Consider the following 19,591-nt stretch of genomic DNA (forward strand, 5'->3'; position numbering starts at 1 on the left):
CCTCCCTCACACCTTCTCTCGCTCACCTACAGGCATCGGGGGCTTGCCCTTCGGTGGCCAGCCCGTGTCTCTCACCTCCACCGGGGGGAAGTATGGTAGGTGTGGCGGTCTGCCTGGTCGTGCTGAGACCCAGCAGCATGTGTGTCAGTGTTGTTGTTAAGACCCAGCAGCATGTGTGTCAGTGTTGTTGTTAAGACCCAGCAGCATGTGTGTCAGTGTTGTTAGGTGCGTTCGACATGACCCGACTTCATGCGGCGCCGCAGCCGGCTGCAGGCGGCTGACTTGAAAAAGTGCATTCTGGTTAGACTTTTTGTCCGACTTGAGACGGCGCCGAGGACACGTCACTGTGTCGTCGCCATCAAAGTACCGTGAGATCGATTCGAGAACTGCCGGCTGTGTAGCCGAGCGCATTTTCTCAAGAGCAACTGCACGGGTTCAAGTGACGACACAGCTATTTCATGATTGGCCAGACTCACACACGACAACTTTGACACGTGTTTTGGAATATTCGGACACCTTCAGTTTCGCCAATGCTTAAAAAAGTTTAATTGAATTAAAAATGTGTTGAAGAAAAGGTTTTAGTCAGCCTCTTCACTAACGAAAAGACCAACTTAAATTATAAATAAAGTAAAGTAAGCAAACAGCGCTTGATCGGCCATGACTGACATCAACGCAGCAAACCACGAGAAGCTGGAATGTCCGACTTCACAGAGCCGTTTTCAGCTCCTCCCCGACTGCAAGCGGCTACTCTCGCCGGTCGTGAATGCAGCCGCAGTCCATGTCGAACGCACCTGTTGTTAAGACCCAGCAGCATGTGTGTCAGTGTTGTTTGTGAACGTCTGCACCAGGTCTTGGCAGCATGTGTTGTGCCCTCTGCACGTTCTGTATCATCTGTTTGCATGTTCTGACCATGTGCATGTTGCATGTGTGTTCATGTGTGTGCGTGTTGCATGTGTGACATCATCTCTGCCATGTTCTGCATTGTGACATCATTTCTGATCTTCCCAGCAGGCAACGGGGGCTCTCCCTACGGACCAGGACCTGACGGCAAATCAGCCGGCAAATACGGTGAGACTGGTTCTGTATCACCACCTAGAACAGCTGTGATACTGACTGTGCAAATGAAGGAGGGTGGGCTGGGTGCTGGTATGGGAGGAGATCCGGCTGCAGGCAAATACGCTGAGAATGGTAGTCATGGTGATGATTATGGTAATTGTCATGGTAACTGTGTGGTTATGAGTTCGGTCATGTGTGGTCATGGTAACCGTGGTTGTGGTCATGTCTCTGCAGGGTATGGAGCCCTGCCCTATGCTGGGGAGCCTCTGGGTTTGGGGGCTGAAAGGAAATCAGCTGGTCAATATGGTGAGTGCGCCCCCTCCTGGTGACCGGTTCAATCCACCAGATCATCCTGTCCTCTGCCCTGGTCACCCGTGTTTCAACTGTCTGTCTCTCTCTCTCTCTACCTCTCTCTCTCTATCCTCTCTCTCTCTGTCTCTCTCTCTCTCTATCCTCTCTCTCTCTTTCTATCCTCTCTCTATCCTCTCTCTCTATCCTCTCTCTCTATCCTCTCGCTCTCTCTATCCTTTCTCTCTCTCTCTCTCTCTACCTCTCTCTCTCTCTACCTCTCTACCTCTTTCTATCCTCTCTCTCTATCCTCTCTCTCTCAATCCTCTCTCTCTCTCCTCTCTCTCTCAATCCTCTCTCTCTCTCTCGCTCTCTCTCTCTCGCTCTCTCTCTATCCTCTCTCTATCCTCTCTCTCTCTATCCTCTCTCTCTCTCTATCCTCTCTCTCTCCCCCTGTAGGTTACGGAGGGCTACCCTACGACTCTCAGCCGCTGGGACTTGGCTACAATGGCAAGTCTGCTGGCAGCTATGGTAGGTTCTGTCCTGAGGTCAGAGGTCAGGCAATGCAGTAGAGCAGACCTGTTCTGTCCTAGGGTCAGAGGTCAGGGATGAGGGACATCTTGGGGGCAGTGTGATGTGTGTGTTGGGGCAGTGTGATGTGTGTGTTGGGCCAGTGTGATGTGTGTGTTGGGGCAGTGTGATGTGTGTGTTGGGGCAGTGTGATCTGGCCATTAGATGAAGGGATACCCTCCAGAAGATTCTAGATAGTCGTTAGAATATTTGTTCTATATTCGTCTTGTGGATATTCTCTTCTGAACCCCGCGTCCTTTTCAGTTTATTATATTTCCCGGTTGTTTATGTGTCATGCCAACCTCTAACCTCAAGTGCCAAAAATAAGTCAAAAAAAGACGTGAATGTTTGAAGTGTGTGTGATTGGTCGTGTCGCCCACGTTCTTGGCCGGACGTCTGACAGGAAACAGTAGGCTCCAGGGATGTTCCCCTGCTCTGTGCTTTACATCGTCCAGCCAGTCTAAACATGCGGTGTGTGATGGTATATGAAGACGCTGTGTTCCCACAGGTCTGGAAGAGGTGCCCTTCCATCCACAGCCACTGGGACTAGGACCGGATGCAAAATCCACAGGCAAATATGGTGAGTTTAGACAAACCTGGCAACCGCTCTGTGAAAACCTGGCAACCGCCGCCCTGCTGTGCGTGTTGTGCATGTCAGCGTGTCGTGTGATCTCTGCTTGTTTGGACTCCTGCCAGGGGGAGGGGAGGGCCCGTTCGCACCAGAACCACTGGCACTCGGAGGGGACGGGAAATCTACCGGGAAATATGGTGAGGCTGTTCAGACTGGCATTCTTTCTATGATGTTTTTAGGCTGTCCCTTTATTGTTGTTTATTCAACAGTTAGTTCCTAACAAGTATTTTGATTGGACAAGAGGCTTTCTATGAGTTCTGATTATGACATTGCACCTCAAAGATGAACATGTGTCCATAATAGACTCTTATTTCACTGCTTTCACAACAAATGGAAACACCCGGATAAATGTCCATGATACAAAGCAGCTGCCCTGAGGTAACATGTAGACCGAATCAGAGGAGCTAGCTAGTGGGCATGAACATGCTAGCTAGTGGGCAGGAACATGCTAGCTAGTGGGCAGGAACATGCTAGCTAGTGGGCATGAACATGCTAGCTAGTGGGCAGGAACATGCTAGCTAGTGGGCAGGAACATGCTAGCTAGTGGGCATGAACATGCTAGCTAGTGGGCAGGAACATGCTAGCTAGTGGGCAGGAATATGCTAGCTAGTGGGCAGGAACATGCTAGCTAGAGGGCAGGAATATGCTAGCTAGTGGGCAGGAACATGCTAGACAACAGTCCAGTCGCAGAATTATTTGTGATGGCGAAGCCAAAGAAAATATTTAATAAACAAATGAATCATCATGTGTTGGTGTTACTGAGCTAACCAGCCGTGGCTCTCCCCAGGCCAGCCAGAGCTGTATGAGGCCCAGCTGGGAGGACTGCCAGACGGGGAGCAGCATGGTGGTCAGTCCCCCTCACACACAGCAGCCATCTTGACTCCTGCCTCCAGACATCTAAGATCATCTAAGATCTATGCACACATCCAGATCCCCTTTCTGCTTTAATTTCTCCTGTCTCTCTCTCTCTCCCTTACGCTCTCTCTCTCCTTCACGCTCTCTCTCTCCCTCACGCTCTCTCTCTCCCTCACGCTCTCTCTCTCCTTCACGCTCTCTCTCTCCCTCACGCTCTCTCTCTCCTTCACGCTCTCTCTCTCCCTCACGCTCTCTCTCTCCCTCACGCTCTCTCTCTCCTTCACGCTCTCTCTCTCCTTCACGCTCTCTCTCTCCCTCACGCTCTCTCTCTCCCTCACACTCTCTCTCTCTCTCTCCTTCACGCTCTCTCTCTCCTTCAAGCTCTCTCTCTCCCTTACGCTCTCTCTCTCCCTCCCTCTCTCTCTGTCTCTCTGTCCCTCTCTCCTCAGAGTACCCCAGTGAGCCGTTTGCGCCCCTAGAGGCTGAGACCGTGGGCCAGTCCTATGGTGGGTAATACCCTAACCCCCATCCTCTTCTGTCCTGTCCTCCTCCTAGTGAAGGGAGAGGTTCCCGCAGCAGCCCTAACCCTCCTCTGTCTTCTCCTAGTGAAGGGAGAGGTTCCCACAGCAGCCCTAACCCTCCTCTGTCTTCTCCTAGTGAAGGGAGAGGTTCCCACAGCAGCCATAACCCTCCTCTGTCTTCTCCTAGTGAAGGGAGAGGTTCCCACAGCAGCCCTAACCCTCCTCTGTCTTCTCCTAGTGAAGGGAGAGGTTCTCACAGCAGCCCTAACCCTCCTCTGTCTCCTCCTAGTGAAGGGAGAGGTTCCCACAGCAGCCCTAACCCTCCTCTGTCTTCTCCTAGTGAAGGGAGAGGTTCCCACAGCAGCCCTAACCCTCCTCTGTCTTCTCCTCCTAGTGAAGGGAGAGGTTCCTGCAGCAGCAGCAGCAGTTGAGGGAGAGGGAAAGTCTCTAAATAAATACGGTAGGTGTTTCTGCTGATCAGCCAGCTGTCTGATGGTGTCTGGAGAGAGATGAGCCTGACCCAGCACTCACTCTCTCTGTGCTCACTCTCTCTGTGCTCCCTCTCTCTCACTCTCTCTGTGCTCTCTCTCTGTGCTCTCTCTCTCTGTGCTCTCTCTCTCTCTGTGCTCTCTCTCTCTGTGCTCTCTCTCTCTCTGTGCTCTCTCTCTCTGTGCTCTCTCTCTCTGTGCTCTCTCTCTCTCTCTCTGTGCTCTCTCTCTCTCTGTGCTCACTCTCTCTGTGCTCTCTCTCTCTGTGCTCTCTCTCTCTCTGTGCTCTCTCTCTCTCTCTGTGCTCTCTCTCTCTGTGTGCTCTCTCTCTCTGTGCTCTCTCTCTCTCTGTGCTCACTCTCTCTGTGTGCTCTCTCTCTCTGTGCTCTCTCTCTCTCTGTGCTCTCTCTCTCTCTCTGTGCTCTCTCTCTGTGTGCTCTCTCTCTCTCTCTGTGCTCTCTCTCTCTGTGTGCTCACTCTCTCTCTCTCTCTCTCTCTCTCTCTCTCTCTCTCTCTCTCTCTGTGCTTTCTCTCTCTCTGTGTGCTCTCTCTCTCTCTCTTTGTGTGTGCTCTCTCTCTCTCTGTGTGCTCACTCTCTCTCTCTCTCTCTCTCTCTCTCTCTGTGCTCTCTCTCTCTCTCTCTCTCTCTCTCTCTCTCTCTCTCTCTGTGCTCTCTCTCTCTCTCTCTCTGTGCTCTCTCTCTCTCTCTCTCTGTGCTCTCTCTCTCTGTGCTCTCTCTCTCTCTGTGCTCTCTCGCTCTCTCTCTCCCCCCCTCCTGCAGGAAATGGGGGCTACATCAACGGACAGATGCAGCCTGAAGGTAAAGAGACACACTCACACACACTCTACACACTGCCCACACCCTACACACTGCCCACACACACCCTACACACTGCCCACACACACACAACACACTGTCCACACACACACACAACGCACTGCCCACACACACCCTACACACTGCCCACACACACCCTACACACTGCCCACACACACCCTACACACTGCCCACACACTAGACCTGACACCTGTAGAACTACAACACTTAAGGATCTCAATTATTAAGAATTCCTGCTAAGAATAATCAAAGGGCACCGTTAAATAAATTCAGTCTTTTTCTAGATTTTAGATCTTTGGCGCGTATTTGGTATATTCCAGACTTGTGTGCTTGTGAGCTGGACCCTGATGTGCCTGTGTCTTGTCTTCATGCTGCTGCCTGTTTGACCTCTGCTTAATACACCCTCCTTCCTCCTCCTACCTCCTTCACCTCCATTCACCCTGCCTGCTTCTCCTCTCCATCCCTCTCTTCTCCCCCAGTGGCTGCCTTCCCTGCGGCCCCCTCCCCCCCCCCTCCCCTCCTTTATCCCACTCGTCTCCTCCTTCCCCCCTGACGTCCCTCCTGCTGCCGGCTCTGACGCCCCTCCCTCCACCGCCACGGCTGTTCTGTCGCTGGCGCTCACCCCCCCGCCGCCGCCCCCCCCCCAGCCAGACAGCCTGCCGCCCCTCCCCCACCAGATACACATCCAGCAGAACCTCAAGCTGCACATCCACCCACAGGGCAAATCATGGAGAGGTAACCGCAGCGACTGGGGTGGCGCGAGGGGGGGGGGGGGGTTCTGCAGAAGACTAAGAAGATGATGTTTATTCTCTTTAATTTAAAGAGAATAAAATATCTCTTTAATTTAATATCTTAAGCGTAGTTTTATATTTCCTGAATGTAGTTTCATATCTCTGAGGACTTGCAGTCGTTTTGTTATGGAGAAGAGCTGATCAGTTCTCCCTTCCACAGGAGGGAAGGAGGGGCAAGGACACAAATATCAGCTGAATGGATTCTTTGGGAATGGTGGATACCAAGGTAAAACTAAACCAGGTCTCTGATCCTGAAACTGAGCATCTCTGATCCTCTCTGATCATCTCTGATCCTGTGGTGTTGTCTCTCCTCCTCCAGGTTGACCAGGGGAAAATTGCGACCATCAGCATTTGTTTCTATAAACTTTATATTTTTTATTGTTAAAAAAATGTGTTGTATATTTGTGAGTGTATCACTATTGATCCTTAGTTTTGTATAATTTGTCATACTTCCCCCCTGGTACCTGGCTCCTCACTGAGCCTGAAGCAGGACAGGGCCTCTGGTGCGTTTGGAGTCTATCAGTTCGCTTGAAGGTGTTGGCGCTACCGGCCGTAACCAAGGACAACAGCTGTGTCTGTTCATCTGCATGCTGTCCTCTCACCACAGACTCTGTATTCAATTAATTTATTCTTTGGCATGATATTGCAAGTTGTTTAGTTTTTTTTTTACTACCTATGACAATCACCTGTACATTTTTTGACAGTTTTCGGTTAAATAAAACAAACTCTACAAATCCTGTCCCAGAGATTCCAGATTTCATCGTGTTTAACTTTTGCTAAAACTTCAGCATCTACAATAATAATGTTATAATCACTTCTATTCACTTAACAGATCCTGTTATCCAAAGCGACATATAGAAGAGGATTTGAACCTGGGATCTCTTGATCTGCAGTCAAATGCTCCAACCGCTGAGCTGCACACATACATTACACCTGTTTTCTTTAGTCTCAGTGATTAACACGCTTAATGGATTTAGCCCAGCGTGCCTCTCCAGTGCTTCCTAATCCTCGCTCCAGTGTGGGTGGGGCACCCCAAGATGCCCCCCAAGATGCCCCCCAAGATGCCCCCCTGCAGCCCCCTGGGCTGGTTCCCCCCAGCAGACCTGTGGCCTCCAGCCCTCCCACAGGCCAGAGGTGTGGACCCAGACCCCAGGAGGTCAGCCTGAGAGCTTCCTGTAACGGGGGGTGGGGGGGGATTAGAGCAGATTTAACCCTATGAATAACGGAGACAGCTGATTGGTCTGTGAGGAAGCATGCCACTGTGTGAGCTCCTTGCAGTCCTGCCTTGCTCAGCTGGAGGGAGACGGCCTCAGGTGTGCCCAGAGGAAGCCCTCTGCCTGCCATGCCAGAGCCCAGAGTCTCCCTGGAGCCAATCTGAGGGTGTAGCGGGGTCCCTCCCTCCAGGGGGGTGTGTCGGCTGGGGAAAGCACCATGGCGTTTTTGAACGTACCACGATTGCTGGACTTTGCCAAAACGCCTCCACACCTTCAGTTCAACAAGTACGTGCTGACCGGGTATCGTCCAGTGGCCACGGCCCAGGACTGCCTCTGCAGCCTCTTCTACCTGCACAACGAGTTTGGGAACATCTACACCCACGGTAGGTGGATCCATCATGCACTGAAGTCTCTTGTTGCTTTTAGCCAAGCTAACCTCTGTCATAACCTCTGAGGGCAGGCTTGTCATTGACCTGCCCTTCTGCTGATCAGAGACTCTCCTCAGTTCTTCTTCATGCTCAGTGCAGCAGGCTGCTTGCTGTGTTTAGGCTGGGTGCAGATCTGAAGGACTGCCGTCCTAGGTATCCATACTGAGTACAATAGCAGCATAGCACCAGTGGGGGCCCTGGGACAGGGCGTAAACATTCATACTGTTCCCCTATCACAGATGAACTGTACAGTAGCAGTACCTGTCATGTACAGGTGGTTAATGTGGGAGACTTCAGATTGTTACTAGCCTCTCGGGGGTGACTATCTGGTGGTCTCACAAGGGACCACTAGCCAGCATAACTCACCGCTGAACAAGGATAGGTGGGGGGGGGGGGGGATTAGGGATAATCCACACTGGGAATTCCTGTACTGGATACGGTCAAGCCTGCTAGCGATCGGCCCTGGAAGTGTTGTGATTAGCCAAATACTAAAACACGACTGTTCGTCTGATTTGACTTGTTAAACGCAGGGCATGAAGGAAGGGTTAGTGTGTGGAACAGCGTAGAACTGAAGAGATGTTGAAGGGTTAGAGAAGTGTTGCAGGCTGGAGATATTAATAACAGTGTTCCAGCTCATCATGGTTAACCTATCTGAGCCCTGACCCCTGACCCTGCAGATGACACGCTGCCTCTGTTCCTATCTCCTGGACGTCCTTTATAAGACCATTATCTCTAACCCTCTTACCTGGAGGATTAGGCAGCCTCTCTGTAGGCAGCACTCCAGACACTGAGCAGAGCCACCTCGCTACGCTCTCACTACAGCCTCGCTAACACACCTGTCCTCACCTGGGCTGGGGGGGCTCCACATACAGATTGGCTACAATGCAGGAGCTTGGACACATCTGTGCTCTGATTGGTCATGAGTCTGAAATGCCTTAGCATGCAGAGGCCTCAACCAAACAGCCCCGACTCATCTACCTCTTTACCTCCACCTCTTCCCCCCCTCCTCCACCCCCCCTCCTTCCACCCAGGGATCCCATTCCTCTTCTTCCTGGTGTTCCTGCCCCTCAGCCTCCCGTGGGTGGAGGGGCAGTGGTGGCTGTGCCTGGTGCACTACCTGGCCTGCCTGTCTCCCACCGTGGGCTCTGTGCTCTATCACATCTTCATGAACCACGAGGGGGGCGCCCACGTCTACGACACCCTGCTCTCCCTCGACATGTTTGGGGTCTGCCTGGTCAACACCCTGGGTAGGCTGGGGCAGTAAACATGTTTAGGTTTTTATTTTATTTTTTAGGGTTTTATCCAAATGACAACACTCTCTTGCAGACACATATACTGTACATCCACACACTCTCACAGATAAACACACACCATCATGCACACAAACTCTTTGAAAGATGAATATTTCTCCCCCCCCCCCCAGGAGCCCTGCCCATCGTCCACATCACCCTGCTCTGCTACCCCGTGTCCCGGCTGGCTGCCATGCTGTCGTACACCCTCTTGTCTGCCTACGGTATCTACAGCGCCACCACAGCCCGCAGCAACACGCGGCGCCTCCGCGCCTTCGCCTGGCAGGCGCTGTTCCGTCTGGGTCTGTTCCTGCTGCGCTGGGGGGGCCCGGGGGCTGGGAGCCCCTCCTCTCTGCGGCTCTTCCTCACCATGGACCTGCTGGCGCTGCTGGGGGGGCTGGTCAACATCAGCAGGGTGCCCGAGCGCTTCCACCCCGGCCTGTTCGACTACTGGTGCAACAGCCACCAGATCATGCACGTCCTGGTGATTTGCTCTATCGTGTACCTGCACTGGGGCATGATGGAGGACCTTGCCTGGCTACGCACCTTCCAGTGCCCTGGGGAGGGCTAGGAGGGGCTGCCTGGGAGGAAGGGAGGGGGAGGAGTTTGAACGCACTTGAGGCTAGCTGCTACTCAAGAATCTGGAGGGAACCTGAGTTGAGTTCACCACGGCTGCGTGTGAAGGTGGTGATTTCCTGCTGAGAGGACATCAGACTGTGTAGTTCACAGGGTTAGGGTTAGAACACATCCAGTTCTACTGAAGCACCAGCTTGTACCACCAAAAGAAACATAGCTGTTCTTGATGCAATTTAAGTATTATTATATTAATAAAGTCAATATATATTTGTATGTCCTGTTCTGCTTTGATTTATTGTGAGATTATGCACTGTCTTGCCTCCTGTATTTTATATTTAATAGTGGTATAAACACCCATGATTATACAGAATCTGACCAAGGACAAGGTGTCTATGCTTCACATAGTTTTATTGCAAGAAAAACTGTATATATATACACTTGAAAGGAATTTTTTGCAAAAGCCTCATTAGAAAAGAATCATGTGTGTCTGTTCATGTTGATCTGTATTGTTATTAATCAGCCCCCTCCTGTATGTGTGTTGGATAAGAACTTGGCACCAATATCAAACAGCTCAGCTCAGCCTTTTGAGTCGTCACCCTGCACACCACACACAGCAGGTCAAATGATGATGAGCAGATCTAGAGAGCAGAGGCAGGGGCAGAGGCAGTCAGAAGAGGCAGGTGAGAGAGAAGACCTCCACCCACTGGGTTCTCTGGTGGGTCGAGGTCTGGTCCTCATCTGGCCCGCCCTCCGAGGGGAGACAGGGGGAGACAGGGGGAGACGAGGGAGACAGGGGAAGAGGAGGGAGAGGAGGGAGACAGGGGGAGAGGAGGGAGACAGGGGAAGAGGAGGGAGAGGAGGGAGACAGGGGGAGAGGAGGGAGAGGGGTTAGTCCTCGTCCGAGCTGCTGTCCTCCTCAGGCTCTGATAGGTCAGCGATGGGGAAGCGCAGGACGGCTGCTACACCACTCAGCTGAGTCAACTCTGAAGGGGGGGGGGGGAGAGGATATAATACTCGATCAAACCTCCATGTGCATCCAGTGTTTAATCCTGGCTGTCCTGAACAGACACTTACGTTCTCCAGAGACATGAAGACTGGAAAACATCCTGCAACACCCAACACACACACAACAGAGAGATTAATAATAATAATAATAATGATGTGTTCATCTAGCAGAGCTTTGATCCAAAGTGACAGGAACAGTTCGATAAAGAGCAAAGTGTTCCCATGTGGAGACGCTTCTGGAAGGTTCTTTTGTCCTGGTGTCTCACCTGACGCTGCCTCCGTTGTCCCTGACGCTGTCCACCAGCCGCACGTACCGGCTCCTCGTAGCGACGTCCTGATGTCTGCACGACAACAACAACATCACTACCTCACGAAGGTTTACCGCTTACAGCTGGAATACTATCGGTTAAACAGAGTGCTAGACTTAGCAACTTTTCAACTTCCCCTGTGACAGAAAAAAAAATAATCTAGCGTCTTTCCCCCACTTGTTGGCAATCTCCATTTTGGTTGTTGAGCAGCAGCATGACTGTAATGTCCTTCCGTGTTGTTCTCGCTGCATCATGTAGGTACAGCCGGCGCTCTCGGATTCACTGTTTTCGTTTTGTTAATCTGGTTTTGTTCTGTTGTTGTTTATGCTGTTATTTAAAAAATCAACCCCTTATGATTTTTTTTGGGGGGGGGGGTCACAGACACTCATCCATTCTACATTTTTTATCTTGTCTGTAAACGGTCAAAGCTTTTTTTCCAAAATGAACATCCCTAGCACAGACGAGCTAGTCTCTCTTTAGCTGCTCACCTGAAGAGCTAGTCTCTCTTTAGCTGCTCACCTGAAGAGCTAGTCTCTCTTTAGCTGCTCACCTGAAGAGCTAGTCTCTCTTTAGCTGCTCACCTGAAGAGCTAGTCTCTCTTTAGCTGCTCACCTGAAGAGCTAGTCTCTCTTTAGCTGCTCACCTGAAGAGCTTGTCACTGATGAGCAGGGTGTCCACAGCCAGGGCGTCAGCGGCCTTCTCCACGTGGGCCAGCCTGCATCGTCACAACAACACAGACCATGTGACCATGTTAGAGAACAACCATGTTAGTCTCACAGGACCCAGAACACGCCCCTCAGACACAGCCCTCCCACTGTGTGTGTGTGTGTGACTCACCCGTAGAAGGCTCTGTCCGGCTCATGCTGCAGCATCTTGTAGAAGTCCTCCAGGGCTTTCACCTCCCCTGCAGCCTGACAGAACACACTCATTATTAGGGGCGGGGGGGAATTGATTCACATTTGAATCGCGATTCAGTTTTCTAGCGATTCACAAATCAAAAAAAAAAAAAAAGAAGTAATGTAGGCTGATTATTTAATTTTATATAAACAAATTTTTTATTAAAACAATATTTTTTTTAAAGCGATTTTTAATCCCAAGAATCGATTTGAATCGTTACCAAACCTACCAAAAGATTCCCACCCCTACAAATTATACAAACATAATACCACGTTCACCTCCGTGTTGAGCTGTTCTAAGCGACAGATCCATAGACCTCTCCAGTATGGAGATAGAGTCGTAGAACTCTCCAGTATGATATCCTTATGTGGCAGGTTACACTGAGGTCTAAAACATTTCCTTCAAACGGCCACTGCCAATGTTTCAGAAACATCCGCAGCCCGCTAACATGGTCCCTGTGGCAGGTCACCCACCTTGGTGTCCGACAGTCTGCTGGTCACACTGGGGTCAGTCAGGATCTCTACAGGACAGGACACAGTAACGCTTTACACACACTTGTTGAGGGACTTGTTGCTCTTGTTGGTTAGTTGTAACTGATTACAAATTCTTGTGCTCACTGTGAAATATATTATTGTTGCTTGCTTTCCTACAGGTACACTTTCATTTTTGAGGTTCATGTTGTTTAATTGTCACTTGTTTAACTACATGCTCTTATAGTTCTTGCCTTTGGCACTTATTTGGTTTTTCACAATGTATGCTTCATGTTTGGCTACCCGCAATGTTTGGGGCTATCTCGTTGTTATGATCAGTGACCTATGCAGTTTTGTAAAGCTCTCTCTTGGAAGTCACTTTGGATAAAGCGTCTGCTAAATGAATAAATGTAAATGTAATGTAAATGATAGCAGGGCTCTGTGATGATAGCAGGGCTCTGTGATGGTAGCAGGGCTCTGTGATGTGATGGTAGCAGGGCTCTGTGATGTGATGGTAGCAGGGCTCTGTGATGTGATGGTAGCAGGGCTCTGTGATGTGATGGTAGCAGGGCTCTGTGATGTGATGGTAGCAGGGCTCTGTGATGTGATGGTAGCAGGGCTCTGTGATGTGATGGTAGCAGGGCTCTGTGATGTGATGGTAGCAGGGCTCTGTGATGTGATGGTAGCAGGGCTCTGTGATGTGATGGTAGCAGGGCTCTGTGATGGTAGCAGGGCTCTGTGATGTGATGGTAGCAGGGCTCTGTGATGTGATGGTAGCAGGGCTCTGTGATGTGATGGTAGCAGGGCTCTGTGATGTGATGGTAGCAGGGCTCTGTGATGTGATGGTAGCAGGGCTCTGTGATGTGATGGTAGCAGGGCTCTGTGATGTGATGGTAGCAGGGCTCTGTGATGTGATGGTAGCAGGGCTCTGTGATGTGACAGTGGAGTCTCCCCGATTTTCTTACCTTTCAGGGAGTACTTGTGTCCCGAGGAGGAGTGGACCATCATGAACTTGGGTCGGTTCTCCAGCAGCAGTTTGCAGTCCTGGCGCACAGCCTCTCGGAACAGGAAGGTCATGAACTGCTCCTTCACAAAGCCAGGACTGGCCACCAGGATGCACTTCACCACTGGGGACAGACCGGGAGGTCAGTGTGTGTGTGTGAGAGAGAGAGGCAGAGAGAGCTGTGTGTGTGAGAGAGGCAGAGAGAGCTGTGTGTGTGAGAGAGGCAGAAAGAGCTGTGTGTTTGAGAGAGGCAGAGAGAGCTGTGTGTGTGAGAGAGGCAGAGAGAGCTGTGTGTGTGAGAGAGGCAGAGAGAGCTGTGTGTGTGAGAGAGGCAGAGAGAGCTTTGTGTGTGAGAGAGGCAGAGAGAGCTGTGTGTGTGAGAGAGGCAGAGAGAGCTGTGTGTGTGAGAGAGGCAGAGAGAGCTGTGTGTGTGAGAGAGGCAGAGAGAGCTGTGTGTGTGAGAGAGGCAGAGAGAGCTGTGTGTGTGAGAGAGGCAGAGAGAGCTGTGTGTGTGAGAGAGGCAGAGAGAGCTGTGTGTGTGAGAGAGGCAGAGAGAGCTGTGTGTGTGAGAGAGGCAGAGAGAGCTGTGTGTGTGAGAGAGGCAGAGAGAGCTGTGTGTGTGAGAGAGGCAGAGAGAGCTGTGTGTGTGAGAGAGGCAGAGAGAGCTGTGTGTGTGAGAGAGGCAGAGAGAGCTGTGTGTGTGAGAGAGGCAGAGAGAGCTGTGTGTGTGAGAGAGGCAGAGAGAGCTGTGTGTGTGAGAGAGGCAGAGAGAGCTGTGTGTGTGAGAGAGGCAGAGAGAGCTGTGTGTGTGAGAGAGGCAGAGAGAGCTGTGTGTGTGAGTGTCACCGTCAAAGTTGATGTGTCTGAGGATCCCCTGCATCACAGCTTCATAGAACCTCTCCAGAGCCTGGGGAGACAGTCACACACTGTCAACACACACACACACAGTCAACACACACACACACAGTCAACACACACACACTGTCAACACACACACACACTGTCAACACACACACACACTGTCAACACACACACACACAGTCAACACACACACACTGTCAACACACACACACACTGTCAACACACACACACACTGTCAACACACACACACACTGTCAACACACACACACACACTGTCAACACACACACACTGTCAACACACACACACACTGTCAACACACACACACACTGTCAACACACACACACACACTGTCAACACACACACACACTGTCAACACACACACACACACTGTCAACACACACACACTGTCAACACACACACACTGTCAACACACACACACACTGTCAACACACACACACTGTCAACACACACACACTGTCAACACACACACACACTGTCAACACACACACACACTGTCAACACACACACACACTGTCAACACACACTGTCAACACACACACACTGTCAACACACACACACTGTCAACACACACACACACACACACACACACACACTGTCAACACACACACACTGTCAACACACACACACACACACACACACACTGTCAACACACACACACACACACTGTCAACACACACACACACTGTCAACACACACACACACTGTCAACACACACACACTGTCAACACACACACACTGTCAACACACACACACACACACACACACTGTCAACACACACACACACACACTGTCAACACACACACACACACACTGTCAACACACACACACACAGTCAACACACACACACTGTCAACACACACACACTGTCAACACACACACACACACACACTGTCAACACACACACACACACACACACACTGTCAACACACACACACACACACACACACACTGTCAACACACACACACACAGTCAACACACACACACTGTCAACACACACACACTGTCAACACACACACACTGTCAACACACACACACACACACACTGTCAACACACACACACACTGTCAACACACACACACACACACACTGTCAACACACACACACACTGTCAACACACACACACACTGTCAACACACACACACACTGTCAACACACACACACTGTCAACACACACACTGTCAACACACACACACTGTCAACACACACACACACTGTCAACACACACACACACACACACTGTCAACACACACACACACACACTGTCAACACACACACACACACACTGTCAACACACACACACACTGTCAACACACACACACACTGTCAACACACACACACACTGTCAACACACACACACTGTCAACACACACACACACTGTCAACACACACACACTGTCAACACACACACACACACTGTCAACACACACACACACACACTGTCAACACACACACACACACACTGTCAACACACACACACACTGTCAACACACACACACTGTCAACACACACACACACTGTCAACACACACACACACTGTCAACACACACACACACACTGTCAACACACACACACTGTCAACACACACACACACTGTCAACACACACACACACACTGTCAACACACACACACACACACACTGTCAACACACACACACACTGTCAACACACACACACTGTCAACACACACACACTGTCAACACACACACACACTGTCAACACACACACACACACACACACACTGTCAACACACACACACACACACTGTCAACACACACACACACTGTCAACACACACACACACACACTGTCAACACACACACACACTGTCAACACACACACACACTGTTAACACACACACACACTGTCAACACACACACATACTGTCAACACACACACACACACTGTCAACACACACACACCATTAACCCCCCCCATAGCTCGTCTCCAGACCTTGTCGTGCTGGGTGCAGCTGCCCCTCCTCTTGCGGGGGATGGTCACCTCCACCTTGGCCCTCAGCAGGGTCATGGCTGGGGTCACCAGCACCAGGTTAGCCAGCCCCTCCTGCATCACCACGGCTGCCACATCAGCCTTCTGGCTGGGGTCGCACGCCTGCTCTGTGGGCGGCCAGGTGGCGCCGGGTTACACCCAGGTACAGCACATCACTCAGTGTTATACTTCTTTAGTTGGAAGCTAAATGTCAATACTCTAAACAAACGAAACATGCGAACAATCGTTAAACCTATGCACCAAGGGCGTTACTATAGTTACCGTTTAAGTTATTATAATTGTAGAATCGTTTGTAGACTAACACTTTGAAAGATATTGAAGTGTGAACGTTTGTTGAACTTACCAATCCTGTCCAGCACAATACTGTCCCACACCTTCTTAGCCAGAGTGAACTTCCTGTTTAGCTCCAGCTCTATGGTGTGATAGGCCCCCATCTGGACACACACACACAATACACACACACCATTGAACCCTAACCCTATTGATGTGTAGTCTAATTCCCTACAGCTTCACTACAGATCACGTCAGATGTAAACGGGTGGTGTTTGAACAGTGTCAGATGTAAACGGGTGGTGTTTGAACAGTGTCAGATGTAAACGGGTGGTGTTTGAACAGTGTCAGATGTAAACGGGTGGTGTTTGAACAGTGTCAGATGTAAACGGGTGGTGTTTGAACAGTGTCAGATGTAAACGGGTGGTGTTTGAACAGTGTCAGATGTAAACGGGTGGTGTTTGAACAGTGTCAGATGTAAACGGGTGGTGTTTGAACAGTGTCAGATGTAAACGGGTGGTGTTTGAGCGGTGTCAGACCTTCACATACGGGTGGTGTTTGAACAGTGTCAGATGTAAACGGGTGGTGTTTGAACAGTGTCAGATGTAAACGGGTGGTGTTTGAACAGTGTCAGATGTAAACGGGTGGTGTTTGAACAGTGTCAGATGTAAACGGGTGGTGTTTGAGCGGTGTCAGACCTTCACATACGGGTGGTGTTTGAGCGGTGTCAGATGTAAACGGGTGGTGTTTGAGCGGTGTCAGACCTTCACATACGGGTGGTGTTTGAACAGTGTCAGATGTAAACGGGTGGTGTTTGAACAGTGTCAGATGTAAACGGGTGGTGTTTGAGCGGTGTCAGACCTTCACATACGGGTGGTGTTTGAACAGTGTCAGATGTAAACGGGTGGTGTTTGAGCGGTGTCAGACCTTCACATACGGGTGGTGTTTGAACAGTGTCAGATGTAAACGGGTGGTGTTTGAGCGGTGTCAGACCTTCACATACGGGTGGTGTTTGAACAGTGTCAGATGTAAACGGGTGGTGTTTGAGCGGTGTCAGACCTTCACATACGGGTGGTGTTTGAACAGTGTCAGATGTAAACGGGTGGTGTTTGAGCGGTGTCAGACCTTCACATACGGGTGGTGTTTGAACAGTGTCAGATGTAAACGGGTGGTGTTTGAACAGTGTCAGATGTAAACGGGTGGTGTTTGAGCGGTGTCAGACCTTCACATACGGGTGGTGTTTGAACAGTGTCAGATGTAAACGGGTGGTGTTTGAGCGGTGTCAGACCTTCACATACGGGTGGTGTTTGAACAGTGTCAGATGTAAACGGGTGGTGTTTGAGCGGTGTCAGACCTTCACATACGGGTGGTGTTTGAACAGTGTCAGATGTAAACGGGTGGTGTTTGAGCGGTGTCAGACCTTCACATACGGGTGGTGTTTGAACAGTGTCAGATGTAAACGGGTGGTGTTTGAGCGGTGTCAGACCTTCACATACGGGTTCTCCAGGAGGTTGGTTCCCTTCACCCTCAGCTGGCAGGCCTGGGAGTCAAAGTCGATGGTCTCCACACACACAGTGAGGGTGGTGCGGACCCTGGAGCTGCCCACACTGCCGGTGGAGGACTCAGTCTGCACCTTCCTGAGCACACACAATCACCAGGGGTCAGGGGAACTGCTCACTGCTGCGGTGTGTGTGTCAGTATGTGTGTATGTTGGTGTAGGCTGTGTGTGTGTGCACGCACATGAAGACACACATCATAGTGACAGGCTACACACAAGCACAATACAGACACGCAGCTGATAGTAGACAGCAGACGTATTATGAACTGCAAGGCTTTCATTGAGCACAGTGGCACGGGACCGTGCAGAGCCGTTGATTTCCCACCGGGAGAACGGCGTACCTGATGGTGGAAGCCTGTAGGCTGTCTCCGATCTGAAGCAGGTTGTAGGTGTGCCACATGTCCTCCGCTTCTTCCGGCATCAGCGTCACCTGGCTGGCGGGACACAGCGTTACCGGCAGAGTGAGGGGTGAGGCAGAGTGGGATGTATCCTGGAGGGTAGCTAGTTAGATCTCAGCTAACCTCAGACAACCCCACCCCCACACGGTTCAAGTAAGGATAGGGAGGGTAACTGGATGGCTAGCTATTCATTCATTCACCGTTTTAGATTGGGTTATTTTTGGACATATCTAGCTATTTGAAAAACAGATTATTGTTTATAGTATCTTTATTGTTGTGTTTGAGTTTTGGCTGAATAGCTGTGCCAGATGGCAATACCCAAGGCATGTGCTAGTGTGGCTAACTTGCTAGCTAACCGGTCTTAAGACTCACTTACCCGGCATTGTCTTTTTCAATATCTTTGTGAAGCAACTTCATTTTCTTTTTGGATTGTTGTGATCAAAACTAGTAATACTTGTCTACGTGATGAAATATTAATGGGTTTAGCGTCATATTTACTATTTTCCGCGCATATCTCAGACTATGTTTCTGCTGTAGAATGAATCGTCCAAGTCTGGGTGGTCACGTATACGTTGCGTCACTCCAAAACACGAAACGGCCATCTTTGGTCACTTCCGTGGGCGTCACTTCATTGCGGCAGAAAAACTGCAAAAAATCTCTCTCTTTGACGAGATAAATGCCATCGAAAAGGCGAAGAAATGTGAAAATTATTAAAACTTACAAAAGACTACAAGGAAATGAAATCATATTGCGTTGGTAGAGCTATGTTTTTGTAGTTTTGCTATACGTACAACATTAGATAGCCAGCTAAATTATATTATGTATGATTTATCCCACATTAATTATAGGCATGGGATAAAACTATTCAAATATCCCCTCTGTTGATTGTTAGCTGGTTACTATCCTGTACATAGAAAAGATAATACTTGTGGTCATTAGTTACGGGCACTTGAGACAGGCTCAAAATTGAACCCCGGAACTGGAAGAGTTGGATTTTAAAGCACAGCAGTAATATTTTATGAACGTCATTATTAAATGGTTGGAACCAGCATAATTTGTAAATCTTTCTGAAATTACTTTTGAAATAACCTTGAGCATCTGTGTTTAGCGACTCGAAGGACTACCCGTGGTTTAAATCCAATCAGATCACGAATTTCCGAAAAACGCCAATCGGCGTTTATCAGCAGTCATTGTCAGCTATGAAAAAGCTACTGTATCTTGATGCAGCTGTGAATCAGTGCATCATAA

At 50.0% G+C, this 19,591-nt stretch overlaps 2 protein-coding genes across 4 annotated transcripts; one reads left to right on the top strand and one right to left on the bottom strand.

Annotated features, from left to right (window-relative positions):
* Window positions 1-6,885: 6,885 nt before the first annotated feature.
* Window positions 6,886-9,752, top strand: LOC124488230 (progestin and adipoQ receptor family member 4-like). Of its 2 annotated transcripts, XM_047050806.1 has the most exons (3): window positions 6,886-7,635; window positions 8,712-8,927; window positions 9,104-9,752. In XM_047050806.1, exons 1-3 carry the CDS (start codon window positions 7,470-7,472, stop codon window positions 9,538-9,540), a joined length of 819 nt encoding a protein of 272 aa, XP_046906762.1. In that variant the 5' UTR covers window positions 6,886-7,469; the 3' UTR covers window positions 9,541-9,752. The 2 variants fall into 2 exon arrangements, with proteins under 2 accessions (XP_046906762.1, XP_046906763.1); XM_047050807.1 differs by lacking the exon at window positions 8,712-8,927.
* A 176-nt stretch (window positions 9,753-9,928) lies between these two features.
* On the bottom strand, window positions 9,929-18,953 carry pelo (pelota mRNA surveillance and ribosome rescue factor). Of its 2 annotated transcripts, none has more exons than XM_047050790.1 (13): window positions 18,720-18,953; window positions 18,287-18,435; window positions 17,874-18,024; window positions 16,461-16,551; window positions 16,061-16,224; window positions 14,075-14,135; window positions 13,191-13,352; window positions 12,229-12,275; window positions 11,696-11,769; window positions 11,502-11,573; window positions 10,817-10,891; window positions 10,620-10,651; window positions 9,929-10,528 (listed from the first exon to the last, which is right to left on the bottom strand). In XM_047050790.1, exons 2-13 carry the CDS (start codon window positions 18,364-18,366, stop codon window positions 10,434-10,436), a joined length of 1,104 nt encoding a protein of 367 aa, XP_046906746.1. In that variant the 5' UTR covers window positions 18,367-18,435; window positions 18,720-18,953; the 3' UTR covers window positions 9,929-10,433. The 2 variants fall into 2 exon arrangements, with proteins under 2 accessions (XP_046906746.1, XP_046906745.1); XM_047050789.1 differs by having other exon boundaries at window positions 9,930-10,528; window positions 18,287-18,379; window positions 18,720-18,952.
* Between the last annotated feature and the right edge of the window lie 638 nt (window positions 18,954-19,591).

Source organism: Hypomesus transpacificus, unplaced genomic scaffold, assembly GCF_021917145.1.
Source record: "Hypomesus transpacificus isolate Combined female unplaced genomic scaffold, fHypTra1 scaffold_127, whole genome shotgun sequence".
Classification (NCBI taxonomy): domain Eukaryota; kingdom Metazoa; phylum Chordata; class Actinopteri; order Osmeriformes; family Osmeridae; genus Hypomesus; species Hypomesus transpacificus.